General features: G+C 43.5%; 1 protein-coding gene across 1 annotated transcript; it reads right to left on the bottom strand.

Annotated features, from left to right (window-relative positions):
- Positions 1–5730: 5730 nt before the first annotated feature.
- Positions 5731–19331, bottom strand: LOC135525035 (furin-like). The gene is made up of 14 exons (XM_064952807.1): positions 19224–19331; positions 19009–19113; positions 18810–18905; positions 18525–18647; positions 18070–18146; positions 17864–17952; positions 17580–17752; positions 17217–17429; positions 16841–16941; positions 16629–16732; positions 16055–16172; positions 15530–15709; positions 6543–6699; positions 5731–6033 (listed from the first exon to the last, which is right to left on the bottom strand). Exons 1-14 carry the CDS (start codon positions 19329–19331, stop codon positions 5731–5733), a joined length of 1947 nt encoding a protein of 648 aa, XP_064808879.1.
- Between the last annotated feature and the right edge of the window lie 1905 nt (positions 19332–21236).

The raw sequence follows: 21236 nt of genomic DNA, 5'->3' as shown, positions 1-21236 counted from the left end.
GTAGGATTTAATCTTAGTGCTGAATTTACACTTTTGCCTGTTTGATGGTTCGTCTGAGGGCATAGAGGGATTTCTTATAAGCGTCCGGGTTAGAGTCCCGCTCCTTGAAAGCGGCAGCTCTACCCTTTAGCTCAGTACAGATGTTGCCTCTAATCCATGGCTTCTGGTTGGGATATGTATGTATAGTCACCGTGGGGACGACATCATCGATGCACTTATTGATGAAGCCAGTGACTGATGTGGTGTACTCCTCAATGCCATCGGAAGAATCCCGGAACATATTCCAGTCTGTGCTAGCAAAACAGTCATGTAGCTTACCATCTGCGTCATCTGACCACTTCTTTATTGACCGAGTCACTGGTGCTGCCTGCTTTAGTTTTTGATTGTAAGCAGGAATCAGGAGGATAGAATTATGGTCCAATTTGCCAAGTGGATGGCGAGATAGAGCTTTGCTATCCATCTCTGTTTGTGGAGTAAAGGTGGTCTAGAGTATTTCTTCCATCTGGTTGCACATTTAACATGCTGGTAGAAATGAGGTAAAACGGATTTAAGTTTCTTTGCATTAAAGTCCCCGGCCACCAGGAGAGCCGCCTCTAGATGATAATTTTCCTGTTTGCTTATGGCCGTATACAGCTCATTGAGTGCGGCCTTAGTGCCAGAATTGGTTTGTGGTGGTAAAAGACAGCTACGAAAAATATAGATACTATTTACCAAGAGAGTTTGTGGTCTACAGCTTATCATGAGATACTATACCTCAAGCTAGCAAAACCTTGAGACTTCCTTACTATTAGATTTTGTGCAGCCCCTGTTGTTTACAAATATACACAGATCGCCACCCCTTGTCTTACCGGAGGCGGCTGTTTAATCTTGCCGATGCAGCGTAAACCCCGCCAGCTGTATGTTATTCATGTCATCGTTCAGCTACGACTCAGTGAAACATAAGATATTACAGTTTTTAATGTCCCGTTGGTAGGATATTCGTGATCTTAGTTTGTCTATTTGTAATCCAATGATTGTACGTTGGCTAATAGGACTGATGGTAGAGGCAGATTACCCACTCACCGACGGATCCTTACAAGGTACCCCGACCTACATCCCCGATATCTCTGTCCCTTTCTCATGCGAATCACAGGGATTTGGGCCTTGTCGGGTGTCTGAAGTAAATCCTCAGCGTCTGACTTGTTAAAGAAAAAATCTTCGTCCAGTACGAGGTGAGTAATCGCTGTCCTGATATCTAGAAGCTCTTTTTGGTCATAAGAGACGGTGGCAGAAACATTATGTACAAAATAAGATACAAATAACGCCAAAAAAAACACACACAATAGCACAATTGGTTAGGAGACTGTAAAACGGCAGCCAGCTCCTCCAAATGTACTGCACAAATTTGTTTACATCTCTGTTAGTGAGAATTTCTCCTTTACCAAGATAATCCATCCAACAGACAGGTGTGGCATATCAAGAAACGGATTAAACAGCATAATCATTACACAGGTGAACCTTGTGCTAGGGACAATAAATTATCACTTTAAAATGTGCAGTTTTGTCACACAACACAATGCCACAGATGCCTCAAGTTTTGAAGGAGCGTGCAACCAGAGCTGTTGCCAGAGAATTTAATGTTCATTTCTCTACCATAAGCCGTTTTAGAGAATTTGACAGTACGACCAACCGGCCTCACAACCGCAGACCACATGTAACCACGCCAGCCCAGGACCTCCACATCCTGCTTCTTCTCCTGCGGGATCGTATGAGACCAGCCACCCGGACAGCTGATGGAACTGAGGAGTATTTCTGTCTGTAATAAAGCCATTTTGTGGGGAAAAACTCTTTCTGATTGGCTGGGCCAGTCTCCGCAATGGGTGGGCCTATGCCCACCCATGGCTGCGCACCTGCCAGGTCAAGTTAAAATCCATAGATTAGGGCCTAATGAATTTATTTAAATTGCCTGATATCCTTAAACGAACTGAACTGTTTTTTTAAAGTGCTTTGAGAGACTAGTCAAGGACCATATCACCTCCACCCTACCTGACACCCTAGACCCACTCCAATTTGCTTACCGCCTGAATAGTTCCACAGACGATGCAATCTGGGGCGGCAGGGTAGCCTAGTGGTTAGAGCGTTGGACTAGTAACCGGAAGGTTGCGAGTTCAAACCCCCGAGCTGACAAGGTACAAATCTGTCGTTCTGCCCCTGAACAGGCAATTAACCCACTGTTCCCAGGCCGTCATTGAAAATAAGAATTTGTTCTTAACTGACTTGCCTGGATAAATAAAGGTAAAAAAAAATTAAAAATAAATAAATAATCTCAACCACACTGCCCTAACCCATCTGGACAAGAGGAATACCTATGTGAGAATGCTGTTCATCGACTACAGCTCGGCATTTAACACCATAGTACCCTCCAAACTCGTCATCAAGCTCAAGATCCTGGGTCTCGACCCCACCCTGTGCAACTGGGTACTGGACTTCCTGACGGTCCACCCCCAGGTGGTGAGGGTAGGTAACAACATCTCCACCCCGCTGATCCTCAACACTGGGGCACCCACAAGGGTGCGTTCTGAGCCCTCTCCTGTACTCCCTGTTCACCCACGACTGCGTGGCCATGCACGCCTCCAACTCAATATTCAAGTTTGCGAACGACACTACAGTGGTAGGCTTGATTATCAACAACGACGAGACGGCCTACAGGGAGGAGGTGAGGGCCCTCGGAGTGTGGTGTCAGGAAATAACCTCACACTCAACGTCAACAAAACTATGGAGATGATTGTGGACTTCGGGAAACTGCAGAGGGCGCACCCCCCTATCCACATCGATGGGACAGTAGTGGAGAGGGTAGTAAGCTTTAAGTTCTTCGGCGTACACATCACAGACAAACTGAATTGGTCCACCCACACAGACAGCGTTGTGTAGAAAGCGCAGCAGCGCCTCTTCAACCTCAGGAGGCTGAAGAAATTCCACTAGGCTGAAGAAATTCCACTTGTCACCAAAAGCACCCACAGACTTCTATAGATGCACAATCGAGAGCATCCTGTCGGGCTGTATCACCGCTTCACTACCCTCTCCTGGACAGTCTGTGGTGCAACGTGGCGTTGGTGGATGGAGCGAGACATGATGTCCCAGATGTGCTCAATTGGATTCAGGTCTGGGGAACGGGCGGGCCAGTCCATAGCATCAATGCCTTCCTCTTGCAGGAACTGCTGACACACTCCAGCCACATGAGGTCTATCATTGTCTAGATGCTTTAGTCCAGGTCTGGGAGGAGATCCCTCAGGAGACCATCCGCCACGTCATCTGGAGCATGCCCAGTTGTTGTAGAGAGGTCATACAGGCACATGGAGGCCACACACACTACTGAGCCTCATTTTGACTTGTTTTAAGGACATTACATCAAAATTGGATCAGCCTGTAGTGTGGTTTTCCACTTTAATTTTGAGTGTGACTCCAAATCCAGACCTCCATGGGTTGATCAATTTCATTTCCATTGATAATTTTTGTGTGATTTTGTTGTCAGCACATTCAACTATGTAAAGAAAAAAGTATTTAATAAGAACATTTCATTCATTCAGATCTAGGATGTGTTATTTCAGTGTTCCCTTTATTTTTTGGAGCAGTGTATAATGTTTACATACCCTACATTACTGATCTCATATGTATAAACTGTACTCTATATCATCTACTGCAGCTTTATGTAATACACATATCACTAGCCACTTTAAACTATGCCACTTTGTTTACATACCCTACATTACTCATCCCATATGTATATACTGTACTCGATACCATCTACTGCATCTTGCCTATGCCGTTCTGTACCATCACTCATTCATATATCTTTATGTACACATTCTTTATCCCTTTACACTTGTGTGTATGAGGTAGTAGTTTTGGAATTGTTAGGTTAGATTACTCGTTGGTTATTACTGCATTGTCGGAACTAGAAGCACAAGTATTTCGCTACACTTGCATTAACATCTGCTAACCATGTGTATGTGACAAATAAATTTGATTTGATTTGTAATAAGTAAAATCATTAATTGTCGCATGTTGAGTTTATATTTTTGTTCAGTATAAATTCAGGGTATGGTTGATGTTGCTGCCTACCTTCACAGCTGCCATCAGAGTTCCCCACTGCACACTGCTGTATCACTGCTCTCTCCATGCGACGGCCTGCCATGCGTTCATCTGTCCCATGTAACTCCAGATGAAATTTCAACAGGACGCCTATGGACAAAGAAAAAAACGAGTTTGTGCTTCAGTACATTGTAGAAAACATCCATTGCACAATCTAAAGCATGCAAATCCTGTCCTAAATTGTAACTGTGTGAGAAATTATGGAACACAAACAAATCATGAGTACATTGAGTAGTATCTTTTGATGAGGTGTGCGCTTGAACGGGAAGGACGACAAAAGAAGAAAGCGAGAGACAAACAGTGCCAGCCTCTGTTACATCAGCTGCAGCACTGTGTAACGCTCGTCCTCTTCTTCTGACGAGGAATAAGAGAGATCGGACCAATTTGCAGCGTGGTAAGTGTCCATTTTAACATGTAAAACTGAACACTACAAAATACAAAATAAAATAACAAAGTGAAACAAACGAAACAGTCCCGTGTGGCACAAAAAAAAAAACTATCCACAACTCAAGTGGGAAAAACAGGCTGCCTAAGTATGGTTCTCAATCAGAGACCACGATTGCCAGCTGCCTCTGATTGAGAACCATACCAGGCCAAACACAGAGAAATGGAAAACATAGAACACATAACATAGAATGTCCACCCCAACTCACGCCCTGACCAAACTAAAACAGAGACATAAAAAAGGAACTAAGGTCAGGACGTGACAGTATCCCCACCCCCCCCCAAAGGTGCGGACTCCGGGCGCAAAACCTAAACCCATAGGGGAGGGTCTGGGTGGGCATCTGTCCGCGGTGGCGGCTCTGGCGCGGGTCGTGGACCCCACTCCACCTTAGTCTGGGCCCACTTAGGTGGCGCCTTTGGAGCGGCGACCCTCGCCGCCGACCCCGAACTGGGGACCCTTTCCGCGGGCCCCGAATAGATGGGAGACTCTGGCAGCGCCGGAGTGAAAGGTGGCTCTGGAAGCTCCTGACTGACGGGCGGCTCTGGCAGCTCCTGACTGACGGGAGACTCTGGAAGCGCTGGACAGGAGGGAGACTCTGGAAGCGCTGGACAGGAGGGAGACTCTGGAAGCGCTGGACAGGAGGGAGACTCTGGTAGCGCTGGACAGGAGGGAGACTCTGGTAGCGCTGGACAGGAGGGAGACTCTGGTAGCGCTGGACAGGAGGGAGACTCTGGTAGCGCTGGACAGGAGGGAGACTCTGGAAGCGCTGGACAGGAGGGAGCACCTGGAGGGAGGAGACAGAGAGACAGCCTGGTGCGTGGATGAGGCACCGGATGGACCGGACCGTGGAGGTGCACTGGAGGTCTCGGGCACCGAGCCTGCACAACCCTACCTGGCTGGATACTCCCCGTTGCCAGGCCAGTGCGGCAAGGTGGAACAGACCGCACTGGGCTGTGCTGGCGAACCGGGGACACCGTGCGTAGGGCTGGTGCCATGTACCCCGGCCCGAGGGGACGCACTGGAGACCAGATGCGCTGAGCCGGCTTCATGGCACCTGGCTCGATGCCCACTCTAGCCCAGCCGATACGAGGCTCTGCGATGTAATGCACCAGGCTATGCCTGCGCACCGAGTTGGCTCAGGTCTCCTACCTGACTTAGCCACACTCCCCGTGTGCCCCCCTCAAGAAATTTTTGGGGCTGCCTCTCGGGCTTCCTTGCCAGCCGTGTTCCCTCAAAGCGCTGGCTCCCTTTACCTGCTGCCTCCGCACACCTGGCAGCCTCCACCTGTTCCCATGGGAGGCGATCCCTTCCAGCCAGGATCTCCTCCCATGTGTAGGAACCCTTCCCGTCCAGAATGTCCTCCCATGTCCATGAGTACTGAGATCGCTGCTGCTACCCGTTACCACACTGCTTGGTCCTTTGGTGGTGGGTGATTCTGTAACGCTCGTCCTCTTCTTCTGACGAGGAGTAAGAGAGATCGGACTAATTTGCAGCGTGGTAAGTGTCCATTTTAACATGTAAAACTGAACACTACAAAATACAAAATAACAAAGTGAAACAAACAAAACAGTCCCGTGTGGCACAAACACTAACACGGAAAATAACTACCCACAACTCAAGTGGGAAAAACAGGCTACCTAAGTATGGTTCTCAATCAGAGCCAACGATTCCCAGCTGCCTCTGATTGAGAACCATACCAGGCCAAACACATAGAAATGGAAAACATAGAACACAAAACATAGAATGTCCACCCCAACTCACGCCCTGACCAAACCAAAACAGAGACATAAAAAAGGAACTAAGGTCAGGACGTGACACACTGAGTGCATTTAATTTCTAAGACTAGTTAAAGATGACAAATGTTCTGTTTCTAATTAATGTTGTGTACTATTTCTTTCTGTAACTAATTGAATTGAAATACTAGAGATGAGTTTTAAGACACTCGCTATGTTATTGAAGTTGACACCTCAAATTGAAACATCTTTGTTTTTGTCAGCATACCTCTGTTGGTTGAGTCTCCGTTGTTTTCTATCCGTAGAACCCAATATCCGCAGGGATCCTCATCCCAGCAGTGTGTACTCATGAAGGTCCAGTCTGAGAAACCTGAAGCCTTATCGTAAGGCCTGTGAAGCAACATTGGATTAGAATATCTTAGTACAGACAAGATGAGTCACACTTGGACCTCTTGTTGCATATTGAAACCCTGATTCTTCACCATTATGCCGTATATATATATATACAGTGGGGAGAACAAGTATTTGATACACTGCCGATTTTGCAGGTTTTCCTACTTACAATGCATGTAGAGGTCTGTAATTTTTATCATAGGTACACTTCATATGTGAGAGACGGAATTTTATTTTACCTTTATTTTACTAGGCAAGTCAGTTAAGAACAAATTCTTATTTTCAATGACGGCCTAGGAACAGTGGGTTAACTGCCTGTTCAGGGGCAGAACGACAGATTTTGTACTTTGTCAGCTCGGGGATTTGAACTTGCAACCTTTCGGTTACTAGTCCAATGCTCTAACCACTAGGCTACACTGCCGCACCGGAATCTAAAACAAAAATCCAGAAAATCACATTGTATGATTTTTAAGTAATTAAGTTGCATTTGATTGCATGACATAAGTATTTGATCACCTACCAACCAGTAAGAATTCCGGCTCTCACAGACCTGTTAGTTTTTCTTTATGAAGCCCTCCTGTTCTTCACTCACTGCCTGTATTAACTGCACCTGTTTGAACTCGTTACCTGTATAAAAGACACCTGTCCACACACTCACTCAAACAGACTCCAACCTCTCCACAATGGCCAAGACCAGAGAGCTGTGTAAGGACATCAGGGATAAAATTGTAGACGTGCACAAGGCTGGGATGGGCTACAGGACAATAGGCAAGCAGCTTGGTGAGAAGGCAACAACTGTTGGCGCAATTATTCGAAAATGGAAGAAGTTCAAGATGACGGTCAATCACCCTCGGTCTAGGGCTCCATGCAAGATCTCACCTCGTGGGGCATCAATGATCATGAGGAAGGTGAGGGATCAGCACAGAACTACACGGCAGGACCTGGTCAATGGCCTGAAGAGAGCTGGGACCACAGTCTCAAAGAAAACCATTAGTAACACACTACGCCGTCATGGATTAAAATCCTGCAGCGCACGCAAGGTCCCCCTGCTCAAGCCAGCGCATGTCCAGGCCTGTCTGAAGTTTGCCAATGACCATCTGGATGATCCAGAGGAGGAATGGGAGAAGGTCATGTGGTCTGATGAGACAAAAATAGAGCTTTTTGGTCTAAACTCCACTCAACGTGTTTGGAGGAAGAAGAAGGATGAGTACGACCCCAAGAATACCATCCCAACCGTGAAGCATGGAGGTGGAAACATTATTCTTTGGGGATGATTTTCTGCAAAGGGGACAGGACGACTGCACCGTATTGAGGGGAGGATGGATGGGGCCATGTATCGCGAAATCTTGGCCAACAACCTCCTTCCCTCAGTAAGAGCATTGAAGATGGGTCGTGGCTGGGTCATCCAGCATGACAACGACCCAAAACACACAGCCAGGGCAACTAAGGAGTGGCTCCGTAAGAAGCATCTCAAGACCTGAACCCAATAGAACATCTTTGGAGGGAGCTGAAAGTCCGTAATGCCCAGCGACAGCCCAGAAACCTGAAGGATCTGGAGAAGGTCTGTATGGAGGAGTGGGCCAAAATCCCTGCTGCAGTGTGTGCAAACCTGGTCAAGAACTACAGGAAACGTATGATCTCTGTAATTGCAAACAAAGGTTTCTGTACCAAATATTAAGTTCTGCTTTTCTGATGTATCAAATACTTGTCATGCAATAAAATGCTAATTAATTACTTAAAAATCATACAATGTGATTTTTTGGATTTTTGTTTTCGATTCCATCTCTCACAGTTGAAGTGTACATATGATACAAATTACAGACCTCTACATGCTTTGTAAAAGGGAAAACCTGCAAAATCGCCAGTCTATCAAATACTTCTTCAAATACTCTATATATATATATATATATATATATATATATGAACAGCAAAAAAAGAAACATCCTCTCACTGTCAACTGCATTTATTTTCAGCAAACTTAACATGTGTAAATATTTGTATGAACATAACAAGATTCAACAACTGAGACATGCACTGAACAATTTCCACAGACATGTGACTAACAGAAATGGAATAATGTGTACCTGAATAAAGGGGGGTTCAAAATCAAAAGTAACAGTCAGTATCTGTTGTGGCCATCAGCTGCATTAAGTACTGCAGTGCACTCCTCCTCATGGACTGCACCAGATTTGCACGTTTTTGCTGTGAGATGTTACCCCACTCTTCCACCAAGGCAACTGCAAGTTCCTAAACGTTTCTGGGGGGAATGACTCTAGCCCTCACCCTCCGATCCAACAGCTCCCAGATGTGCTCAATGGGATTGAGAACCCGGGCTCTTCGTTGGCCATGGCAGAACACTGACATTCCTGTCTTGCAGGAAATCACGCACAGAATGAGCAGTATGGCTGGTGGCATTGTCATGCTGGAGGGTCATGTCAGGATGAGCCTGCAGGAAGGGTACCACATGAGGGAGGAGGATGTCTTCCCTGTAACGCACAGCGTTGGGATTGCCTGCAATGACAACAAGCTCAGTCCTATGATGCTGTAACACACCACCCCAGACCACGACGGACCCTCCACCTCCAAAATCGATCCCACTCTTGAGTGCAGGCCTCGGTGTAACGCTAATTTCCGACCATCACTCCTGGAGAGACAAAACCGCGACTCGTCAGTGACGAGCATTTTGTGCCAGTCCTGTCTGGTCCAGCAACGGTGGGTTTGTGCCCAAAGGCGACGTAGTTGCCGGTAATGTCTGGTGAGGACCTGCCTTACAACAGGCCTACAAGCCCTCAGTCCAGTCTCTCTCAGCCTATTGAGGAAAGTCAGCACTGATGGAGGGATTGTGCGTTCCTGGTGTAACTCGGGCAGTTGTTATTGCCATCCTGTACCTGTCCCGCAGGTATGATGTTCAGATGTACTGATCCTGTGCAGGTGTTGTTACACGTGGTCTGCCACTGCGAGGGCGATCAGCTGTCCGTCCTGTCTCCCTGTTGCTCTGTCTTAGGCGTCTCACAGTATGGAGTCTTCATGCCTCCTTGCAGCATGCCTAAGGCACGTTCACGCAGATGAGCAGGGACCCTGGGCATATTTCTTTTACTGTTTTTCAGAGTCAGTAGAAAGGCCTCTTCAGTGTCATAAGTTTTGATAACTGTGACCTTAATTGCCTACCGTCTGAAAGCTGTTAGTGTCTTAAAGAAAGTTCCACAGGTGCATGTTCATTAATTGTTTATGGTTCATTGAACAAGCATGGGAAACAGTGTTTAAACCCTTTACAATGAAGATCTGTGAAGTTATTTGGATTTTTACAAATTATCTTTGAAAGACAGGGTCCTGAAAAAGGGACTTTTTTCTGAGTTTATGATTTGTTCATAGTCTAGTTTAGAGATAATGACTTTTTCTAAAAAGCTGAGGAGTCAGCTGATCTTTCCATTGTGGAAAATATTCCTGGCTCCTCCCTTTATTTCTGCACAATTGTGTCTTGAATGCTCAATATACACTTGGAGTCAGAAGTTTACATAAACTGAGTTTAAATGTATTTGGCTAATGTTTTTCACAATTCCTGACATTTAATCCTAGTAAAAATTCCCTGTCTTAGGTCAGTTAGGATCACCACTTTATTTTAAGAATGTGAAATTTCAGAATAATAGTAGAGATAATGATTTATTTCAGCTTTTATTTCACATTCCCAGTGGGTCTGTCACGTTCGTCGTATGGAGGAGACCAAGGCGCAGCGTGATATGAATACATCTTCTTTAATAAGACGAAGAACACTTAAACAAACTATACAAAACGAACGTGACCGCTATAAACACTGAGTGCAAACATGCAACATCACATAGACAATAACCCACAAAATACCCAAAGAAGATGGTTGCCTAAATATGGTTCCCAATCAGAGACAACGATAAACAGCTGCCTCAAATTGAGAACCAATCTAGGCAACCATAGACATGCATAAACACCTAGATGGTAAACAACCCCATAAACCTACAAAACCCCTAGACAGTACAAAAACACATACATCACCCATGTCACACCCTGACCTAACCAAAATATATAAAGAAAACAAAGAATACTCAGGTCAGGGCGTGACAGGGTCAGAAGTTTACATACACTCAATTAGTATTTGGTAGAATGGCCTTAAAATTGTTTAACTTGGGTCAAACGTTCCGGATAGCCTTCCACAATAAGTTGTGTGTGTGTGATATATATATATATATACACACACACACACAGTCACAGTCAAAAGTTTAGACACAACTACTCAGTCCAGGCCTTTTCTTTATTTTTACTATTTTCTACATTGTAGAATAATAGTGAAGACATCAACGAAGAAATGACACACATGGAATCATGTAGTAACCAAAAAAGTGCTAAACAAATCTAAATATATTTTATATTTTGAGATTCTTCAAAGTAGCCACCCTTTGCCTTGATGACAGCTTTGCACACTCTTGGCATTCTCTCAACCAACTTCATGAGGTTGTCACCTGGAATGCATTTAAATTAACAGGTGTGCCTATTTAAAAGTTAAATAGTGGAATTTATTTCCTTCTTAATGCGTTTGAGCCAATCAGTTGTGTTGTGACAAGGTAGGGTTGGTATACAGAAGATAGCCCTATTTGGTAATAGACCAAGTCCATATTATGGCAAGAACAGCTCAAATAAGCAAAGAGAAACGACAGTCCATCATTACTTTAAGACATGAAGGTCAGTCAATGCGGAAAATTAAGAACTTTGAATGTTTATTCAAGTGCAGTTGCAAAAACCATCAAGCGCTATGAATAAACTGGCTCTCAGAAGGACCACCACAGGAAAAGATGATCCCAGAGTTACCTCTGCTGCAGAGGATAAATTCATTAGAGTTACCAGCCTCAAATTCCAGCCCAAATAAATGCTTCACAGAGTTCAAGTAACAGACATCTCAACATCAACTGTTCAGAGGAGACTGTGTGAATAAGTCCTTCATGGTCGAATTGCTGCAAAGAAACCACTAAAAAAGGACACCAATAAGAAGAAGGGACTTGTTGGGCCAAGAAACACAAGCAATGGACATTAGACCGGTGGAAATTTGTCCTTTGGTCTGATGAGTCCAAATTTGACATTTTTGATTCCAACCTCTGTTTCTGAGACGCAGAGTAGGTGAACGGATGATCTCCGCATGTGTGGTTCCCACAGTGAAGCATGGAGGATGAGGTGTGATGGTGCTTTTCTGGTGACACTGCCGGTGATTTATTTACAATTCAAGGCACACTTAACCCTACCATCCTTACCCTAATTCGAGTAAAGTAGTAGACAACAAAACACTTAGGCTGGAAGTAGAAGCCTATACATACAATATACACTGTTCAAAAAAATAAAGGGAACACTAAAATAACACATCCTAGATCTGAATTAATCAAATATTCTTATTAAATACTTTTTTCATTACATAGTTGAATGTGCTGACAACAAAATCACACAAAAATGATCAATGGAAATCAACTCTATCAACCCATGGAGGTCTGGACTTGGAGTCACAATCAAAATTAAAGTGGAAAACCACACTACGGGCTGATCCAACTTTCATGTAATGTCCTTAAAACAAGTCAAAATGAGGCTCAGCAGTGTGTGTGTGGCCTCCACGTGCCTGTATGACCTCCCTACAATGCCTGGGCATGCTCCTGATGAGGTGGCGGATGGTCTCCTGAGGGATTTTCTCCCAGACCTGGACTAAAGCATCCGCCAACTCCTGGACAGTCTGTGGTGCAACGTGGTGTTGGTGGATGGAGCGAGACATGATGTCCCAGATGTGCTCAATTGGATTCAGGTCTGGGGAACGGGCGGTCCAGTCCATAGCATCAATGCCTTCCTCTTGCAGGAACTGCTGACACACTCCAGCCACATGAGGTCTAGCATTGTCTTGCATTAGGAGGAACCCAGGGCCAACCGCACCAGCATATGGTTTCACAAGCGGTCTGAGGATCTCATCTCGGTACCTAATGGCAGTCAGGCTACCTACACGGAGTACACGGAGGGCTGTGCATCCCTCCAAAGAAATGCCACCCCACACCATGACTGACCCACCTCGAAACCGGTCATGCTGGAGTATGTTGCAGGCAGCAGAACGTTCTCCACGGCGTCTCCAGACTCTGTCATGTCTGTCACATGTGCTCAGTGTGAACCTGCTTTCATCTGTGAAGAGCACAGGGCGCCAGTGGCGAATTTGCCAATCTTGGTGTTCTCTGGCAAATGCCAAACGTCCTGCACGGTGTTGGGCTGTAAGCACAACCCCCACCTGTGGACGTCGGGCCCTCATACCACCCTCATGGAGTCTGTTTCTGACCGTTTCAACAGACACATGCACATTTGTGGTCTGCTGGAGGTCATTTTGCAGGGCTCTGGCAGTGCTCCTCCTGCTCCTCCTTGCACAAAGGCGGAGGTAGCGGTCCTGCTGCTGGGTTGTTGCCCTCCTACGGCCTCCTCCACATCTCCTGATGTACTGGCCTGTGTCCTGGGAGCGCCTCCATGCTCTGGACACTACGCTGACAGACAGAGCAAACCTTCTTGCCACAGCTCGCATTGATGTTCCATCCTGGATGAGCTGCACTACATGAGCCACTTGTGTGGGTTGTAGACTTCGTCTCATGCTACCACTAGAGTGAAAGCACCGCCAGCATTCAAAAGTGACCAAAACATCAGCCAGGAAGCATAGTAACTGAGAAGTGGTCTGTGGTCACCACCTGCAGAACCACTCCTTTATTGGGGGTGTCTTGCTAATTACCTATAATTTCCACCTGTTGTCTATTCCATTTGCACAACAGCATGTGAAATTTATTGTCAATCAGTGTTGCTTCCTAAGTGGACAGTTTGATTTCACAGAAGTGTGATTGACTTGGAGTTACATTGTGTTGTTTAAGTGTTCCCTTTATTTTTTTGAGCAGTGTACATTTTACAGACAGAGTATGGTTGACAATAGTTACAGTGCCTTGCCAAAGTATTCGGCCCCCTTGAACTTTGCGACCTTTTGCCACATTTCAGGCTTCAAACATAAAGATATAAAACTGTATTTTTTTGTGAAGAATCAACAACAAGTGGGACACAATCATGAAGTGGAACGACATTTATTGGATATTTCAAACTTTTTTAACAAATCAAAAACTGAAATATTGGGCGTGCAAAATTATTCAGCCCCCTTAAGTTAATACTTTGTAGCGCCACCTTTTGCTACGATTACAGCTGTAAGTCGCTTGGGGTATGTCTCTATCCGTTTTGCACATCGAGAGACTGAAATTTTTTCCCATTCCTCCTTGCAAAACAGCTCGAGCTCAGTGAGGTTGGATGGAGAGCATTTGTGAACAGCAGTTTTCAGTTCTTTCCACAGATTCTCGATTGGATTCAGGTCTGGACTTTGACTTGGCCATTCTAACACCTGGATATGTTTATTTTTGAACCATTCCATTGTAGATTTTGCTTTATGTTTTGGATCATTGTCTTGTTGGAAGACAAATCTCCGTCCCAGTCTCAGGTCTTTTGCAGACTCCATCAGGTTTTCTTCCAGAATGGTCCTGTGTTTGGCTCCATCCATCTTCTCATCAATTTTAACCATCTTCCCTGTCCCTGCTGAAGAAAAGCAGGCCCAAACCATGATGCTGCCACCACCATGTTTGACAGTGGGGATGGTGTGTTCAAGGTGATGAGCTGTGTTGCTTTTACGCCAAACATAACGTTTTGCATTGTTGCCAAAAAGTTCAATTTTGGTTTCATCTGACCAGAGCACCTTCTTCCACATGTCTGGTGTGTCTCCCAGGTGGCTTGTGGCAAACTTTAAACGACACTTTTTATGGATATCTTTAAGAAATGGCTTTCTTCTTGCCACTCTTCCATAAAGGCCAGATTTGTGCAATATACGACTGATTGTTGTCCTATGGACAGAGTCTCCCACCTCAGCTGTAGATCTCTGCAGTTCATCCAGAGTGATCATGGGCCTCTTGGCTGCATCTCTGATCAGTCTTCTCCTTGTATGATCTGAAAGTTTAGAGTGACGGCCAGGTCTTGGTAGATTTGCAGTGGTCTGGTACTCCGTCCATTTTAATATTATCGCTTGCACAGTGCTCCTTGGGATGTTTAAAGCTTGGGAAATCTTTTTGTAACCAAATCCGGCTTTAAACTTCTTCACAACAGTATCTCGGACCTGCCTGGTGTGTACCTTGTTCTTCATGATGCTCTCTGCACTTTTAACGGACCTCTGAGACTATCACAGTGCAGGTGCATTTATACGGAGACTTGATTACACACAGGTGGATTGTATTTATCATCATTAGTCATTTAGGTCAACATTGGATCATTCAGAGATCCTCACTGAAATTCTGGAGAGAGTTTGCTGCACTGAAAGTAAAGGGGCTGAATAATTTTGCACGCCCAATTTTTCAGTTTTTGATTTGTTAAAAAAGTTTGAAATATCCAATAAATGTCGTTCCACTTCATGATTGTGTCCCACTTGTTGTTGATTCTTCACAAAAAAATACAGTTTTATATCTTTATGTTTGAAGCCTGAAATGTGGCAAAAGGTCGCAAAGTTCAAGGGGGCCGAATACTTTCGCAAGGCACTGTATCTTCCACTAAACCCCTCCTATCTATTTCTATTTGCCATATATTTTTCCACTGTGCTGTGATGTTTCACAAAAGTTCTGAACTTTTCTAATATCATGGATTCTACATATTGTAAATTAAAGACCTTTTTTTGCTAAGAGTATTATAATATTATTAAATGATTGACTATGACTTTTTAAATCACTTCTATGTATTGCTTTCAATCTTTCTGTCCATTAACTTGGCTGTGCCTTACCTGGTTGTGAGTAAATTGGAGATGGTCTTCTTTGGGCTAATGAGGGTGATGGAGAGATCTCCACGTCTGCTATAGGTCAGTGTAAGACGGGCCTGGATGTGCTCCAGAGACCGAATCCAGTTCCTGGTGCCGTGACAAGCTGTCACATTCCACCTCAATGTCAGTTTCCTGCGGAGTTCACTATCAGACAGACAGAGCATCAGATATAACACATCTAACTGGCCAAGTTAGCATTATGAATTAGTGGAATTACTTTATCATTGGTGGCTGGTGGGAGGAGCTAATGGAATGGTATCACACACCACACAAATGGAAGCCACATGTTTGACTCCGTTCCATGCATTGCATCCCAGCCATTACTATGAGCCCGTCCTATAGCTCCTCCCACCAGCCTCCACTTCTGTTTATGCTCAATAAAATCTGAAGATCATGTTTATGTTTACTGTAAACAGCTATAGAACTAAGTGGCTGTTTTCTTACTAACTATCCATAAGTGAGATGAAAGGACAATGGTGTTTTCCTTACATGGCTCTGGTAATGAGGTCAATGGTGCATTTCCTTTTAGGTTTGACTGCTTTCCATTTACTGGCCAACTCCACCAGTCTCCCTGCATCCAGTAGCCCATATCCATAGTAATGGCTGACTACAATAAAGCAAATCAGGTGTATGATGCTATAGCTGTGTTTACACAGGCAGCCCAATTCTTATATTTTTCCACTAACTGGTCTTTTGACCAACCTGATTGGTCAAAAGACCAATTAGTGAAAAAAATATCAGAATTGGGCTGCCTGTCTAAAAGCAGTTCATTCATTTCAACTCTATTTCTGGCCCTACAGTGTAGCAAATATATAATAAATATATTATTTTACCTTTATTTAACTAGGCAAGTCAGTTAAGAACAAATTCTTATTTTCAATGATGGCCTAAGAACAGTGGGTTAACTGCCTGTTCAGGGGCAGAATGACAGATTTGTACCTTGTCAGCTCGGGGATTTTGAACTTGCAACCTTCCGGTTACTAGTCCAATGCTTTAACCACTAGGCTACCCTGCCGCCCCTGGTCAACTACCTAACACTAGAAGGGAGTGCTTTATGTCTCACCAGGTCTTCCAACACCATTGGTCCGCCAATCATGTGTTCGAAGATCTACCGGTCTAGATGCTCGCACCACGAGGTGTTGCACATCACGCCAGTTGAGTGTCGGGCTGTGGGAGAAGTTGGGAAATTATCATCTTTCTCGATGACTCAAAGCCTCAAACTTACAACAAATAGGTTTTTGAGTTACAGGTGCACAGAGACAAGAGAATGGTTACTTTGCCTCCAGAGCCAGTGCAATGATCCCAGCAGCCAGAGGGGCAGAGGCAGAGGTCCCAGTATGGTCTGAGGTGCAGGATTGATGCAGGTCGGTGGTGACCTGGAAGGGAAACAACATCCAGGTACTTTGTTGAGGCTTTGCTTACTGTTGCTGTAGGTGTTAAATGTGAGATAAATATTGACCTTTTTCAGAGTTCCACACATCTTCAGCAAACCTTTGCATTCATGTGACTACTTTGTCAAGCACAATTAAACTAATGCTAAACTAGTCAAAGATTTAACAGAATGCTTTGTCACTCTAAATGCATCTTTTTAAAGAAATGTATGGATGTTAAAAACACTAGTGTGGGATGAGTTGAGGACAAAGAGACTTACAATACTGCGGTGATGAAAGCTGCCACCACTGTAGGTCGTTGTTAGAATGGCAGAGCAGGGTTCACTGTAGAAGGGCAGTGTTCCCCTCTCAGTGGTACTACCAACAGACAACGTGTAAATGCTGTTGGTGTAGCCATCGCAGTTGCAGTTGTCAAAGCTGGCGCCCCCATTGCCTGAAGCCCAGACGTAAATGGAACCCAAGCCACCTCGGCCCTGTAAGGTATTGAATGTTTTTTAAGACTCATTGTATGATCTTACCGTTTTAGTTGCCAATGCCGATTACATTGTTTTATCTTATCTAACAAAATGGACACTACTGATGAAACAGGTAATATAGGGTAACCAGTACAAGTTGTATCATACATTGGTAATGCCTCTGATAAAGGCTTCTTGGGCCAATGTGTTTGGCCCCTCCAAATTCGTCCCCAAATCTTCAGGTCCCCAGCTGGAGCTGTAGATGTCAATGTGTTGCTGATTCAAATTTAAGGACATGGCTTCTATCAGGTCAGTCACTTGTCCATCCAACATCCGAACTCCTGGACAAAACAGAACAAGTAACAGGACACAAATTAAAGCAGGATAATTGCAGTACAGTTCTATATGCTATTAAAAGAGACCAAATGAGTGAATGTATGGGTAATACTTACCTCCGATCTTGGCCTGATATGCCACTCCAACCCCACACACCCCATTATTTGCCACCGCTGCCACCACCCCAGCACACCGTGTTCCATGCCTATGGAACAGAATACAAAAGGGGTTCATCCATACAGAATGTTGTTACATAGTGCAGTTCTTACATGATACATGATGTAATATCTTGCATTAAAATCTTAACATCATAGCAAATTACCTATTTGGTCTGGTCAGAGTGTATTGGGTGTCTGGGTTGGGGTCATTATCGTTCATGTCATAGCTAGCCTGTGGATCCTACAGGTACAATACATTAGGTTTTTATAAGGATCATTTGCCACTTGCATTTTATTTTTTAAATAATATTTGTCTTTTTCCATTTTTGTTACAGCACTGTATTGCTGGAACAAAATTCTAAATACATTTCATATTGATGTTCTAGTGCCATTCAGGCAATTTAAAGTATTGATTGGGGACATTTTTGTGGAGGAATGTAGCTTTTTCTGGGTGATTTGTGCTTCCCATTAATGTGTTTTTGTATTTTAATATATATAGGGTATAATCTGTATATTTATGTTGTATTATACAAGGCACATTTGTAAAAGAGACCTAGGTCTCAATGTGTTCCCTGTTAAAATAAAGGTTAAATAAACAAAATATATAATAACAACTCACATAATTTTCAGCAATGTCTGGGTGGCTTGTCTCTAGGCCATCGTCTAAGATGGACACCACCACCCCTTTTCCTGTGTAGCCTCGAGCCCATGCAGCCACCACATTCTGATCAAAGGCCTCACTCTGGAAAAGCAGTGTGAATACATTATTTTTTCTGTTAAAACGGGGATAACCATTTGTTTTCACTCAAGGCAGAACAAACTAAAACAGGCTGAATAAAAATGTAAAGAGCTTGTATTATGGAAATATACTTCAAACAAAAATGGAAGCTTAATGTTGACATACCAGGTACCACTGCTGATTGAAAAATGGATCAGTTGGTACTGTGAAAGAGTGTCTTCTCTTTCTACTCCTTTCAGATTGCTGTGCAAACCAAAGCACCTACGAAACAGAAAGTACATCATCATACTCATTACAATAAGAGAAATGCTGGGACTGGTTATTCCAGCCAATTTGGGATAGTATTGACCTATTGGCTATTCACCTTAGGGTCCATTTTGAATATAAGATTATGCAAATAGTGTGCCTGCAATGATTGTTTTGCCACCTGTCTTTGCTCCATATGGTAATAGTTGCCATCTGGAAATATCTACAAATATAATATGCCAGAAGAAATTAGCTAGTCATAATATGCCAAAAGATCTACACATAAAAATACACATCATTATATGACATAAACAGTGAACTAACATTGTTTACCTTTCCCAGGTTATGGAAACCATGCTTCTTTGCAATCTTGTTGATTTGTTCAGGAGTGCAATTCAAATGTAGCGCCCAAATGTTAGTGTAGATGACCTCGGCATACATTGTGCACACATACAACATACACAAGAAGCAACTGATAAACCTCATTCTGTCTGCTGTTTGAACTGATCAGCTGATACATTGTTGGTCATAGAGAAGCAATCCTTTCATTTCGCCAACTCTCATGTCTGCAACTTGATTTTAACTGATGTTGACAGTTTCATCACTAACGGTTGTACTTGACATTCGAATAAGCCTACTACACGAGCGTGAACAATAACTAATATTCCCGCCACAGATAATCAAGACTGGCGCGCAAGTATCTGTGCATTGTTTGGTCACTTTTGCGTTGTGTAACGGCATTGACAAGACTTTGATTTAGGACCGATGTAAAGACAGTTTCAAATTGGATATTCGGCTGTAGTTTTAATTACGTTCACCAACAGCAGTTAGGGACCGTCAACATAGTGGCAAATTACATTTTTCAAATGTCAAACATCTTGGCCATGTTCTGTTATAATCTCCACCCGGCACAGCCAGAAGAGGACTGGCCACCCCTCATAGCCTGGTTCCTCTCTAGGTTTCTTCCTAGGTTTTGGCCTTTCTTGGGAGTTTTTCTAGCCACTGTGCTTCTACACCTGCATTGCTTGCTGTTTGGGGTTTTAGGTTGGGTTTCTGTACAGCACTTTGATATATCAGCTGATGTAAGAAGGGCTATATAAATACATTTGATTTGATTTGATATTTCAATAGCTCTTTAACCAAATCAAATTTATTTATAATTTAACCGTTACTCCTTTAACCGTTACTCCTAACACTTTCAAAACTGGTTGTTGCTAACCCGATGGCATAGACACACATTGCACACCCTTTAGTTTGTCCATTTTCATCTCACATGGTTTTACATGAATTTTTCAAAGTTTAGAATTTCAACAGCTCCTTGGTCATGTGACCTGGTGACGTCAAACCAGGTTCAGAATGTCCACTCAGTGGGCCTACACATTGAACATCCTTTACTTTGTCCATGTTTATCTCACACGTTTTTACATGAATTTTTCAAAATGTAAGATTTCAATAGCTCCTTGGTCATGAGACCTAATGTCCACTGACTACCCTTCTATATTGCACACTCTTGTTTGTGTACTGTAAAATCACGCGGTGTAATGTACATTTTTCATAGTTTCAAATTTGCAATAGCTCCTTGGTCATGTCAATTACACCCCTAAGAAGCATGCAGTGGATATACACCCATATTGCATAACCTCTAGTCATGTATCTTCTATATTGTTGTACATTAATATTAGTTTGACAATTAGGGGGTTCAGTCTAGTGTTGTGTTTACCATTTTCTTTCATATTTATCTACAGTAATTGGTAGTTTTAAGTACTTATTTTCCCTGTGTTTTATTTTCCACAGTATTTAACAGTGGTACACAATAGGAGAGAGACAGATAGTATCGCCTTTTGTTGTTAATATCAACCATAAAGGAAAAGGGCAGAGTACGAGTGTCATGTTATTAATTGTCCAAAGCAGGGATGGAGAGTGAGATAGTGAGGTAGGCTGCAGTGGGTTTGCTGGTCAATACATATACTGAACATGTAACCACAGTAATGGTGGCCAGTAAATCAAAGAATAAAAATGTAATATTGCCAAATAAACAGAAATTTTAGACCTTTCCAACGTGTCAATAGACACTTAACTTCAATTAAGTATGAACAATTTCACAATGTTATCTTTCTCTTTATCCCTGGTTGATGTACATTTCAGAGCCTCTTCAGTGTGGATGGGGTATAGCATACAAAGACTGCACTTCCAGTTTGTGCACAGCACATGGAACCACCGTTGACATGCAAAACATTCAATCAAAATAAAACAAAGCATAACACATTATAAATAATATCAAATATCAATGCAGTATGATGAATGACGAATTAGCCATCCATTGTGTTATATCATAAATTGTCTTAC

Source organism: Oncorhynchus masou, chromosome 31 (assembly GCF_036934945.1).
Source record: "Oncorhynchus masou masou isolate Uvic2021 chromosome 31, UVic_Omas_1.1, whole genome shotgun sequence".
Classification (NCBI taxonomy): domain Eukaryota; kingdom Metazoa; phylum Chordata; class Actinopteri; order Salmoniformes; family Salmonidae; genus Oncorhynchus; species Oncorhynchus masou.
This window is presented reverse-complemented; position numbering and strand designations above follow the sequence as displayed.

Coding starts and splice junctions, on each gene's coding strand:
- LOC135525035 (XM_064952807.1), bottom strand. CDS start 19,331: ATGTATGCCGAGGTCATCTACACTAACATTTGGGCGCTACATTTGAAT. Junction 19,114..19,223: donor GTTTCCATAACCTGGGAAAG/GTAAACAATGTT, acceptor TTATATTTGTAG/ATATTTCCAGATGGCAACTA. Junction 6,034..6,542: donor CAAAGATGTTTCAATTTGAG/GTGTCAACTTCA, acceptor ACTCCTCGTCAG/AAGAAGAGGACGAGCGTTAC.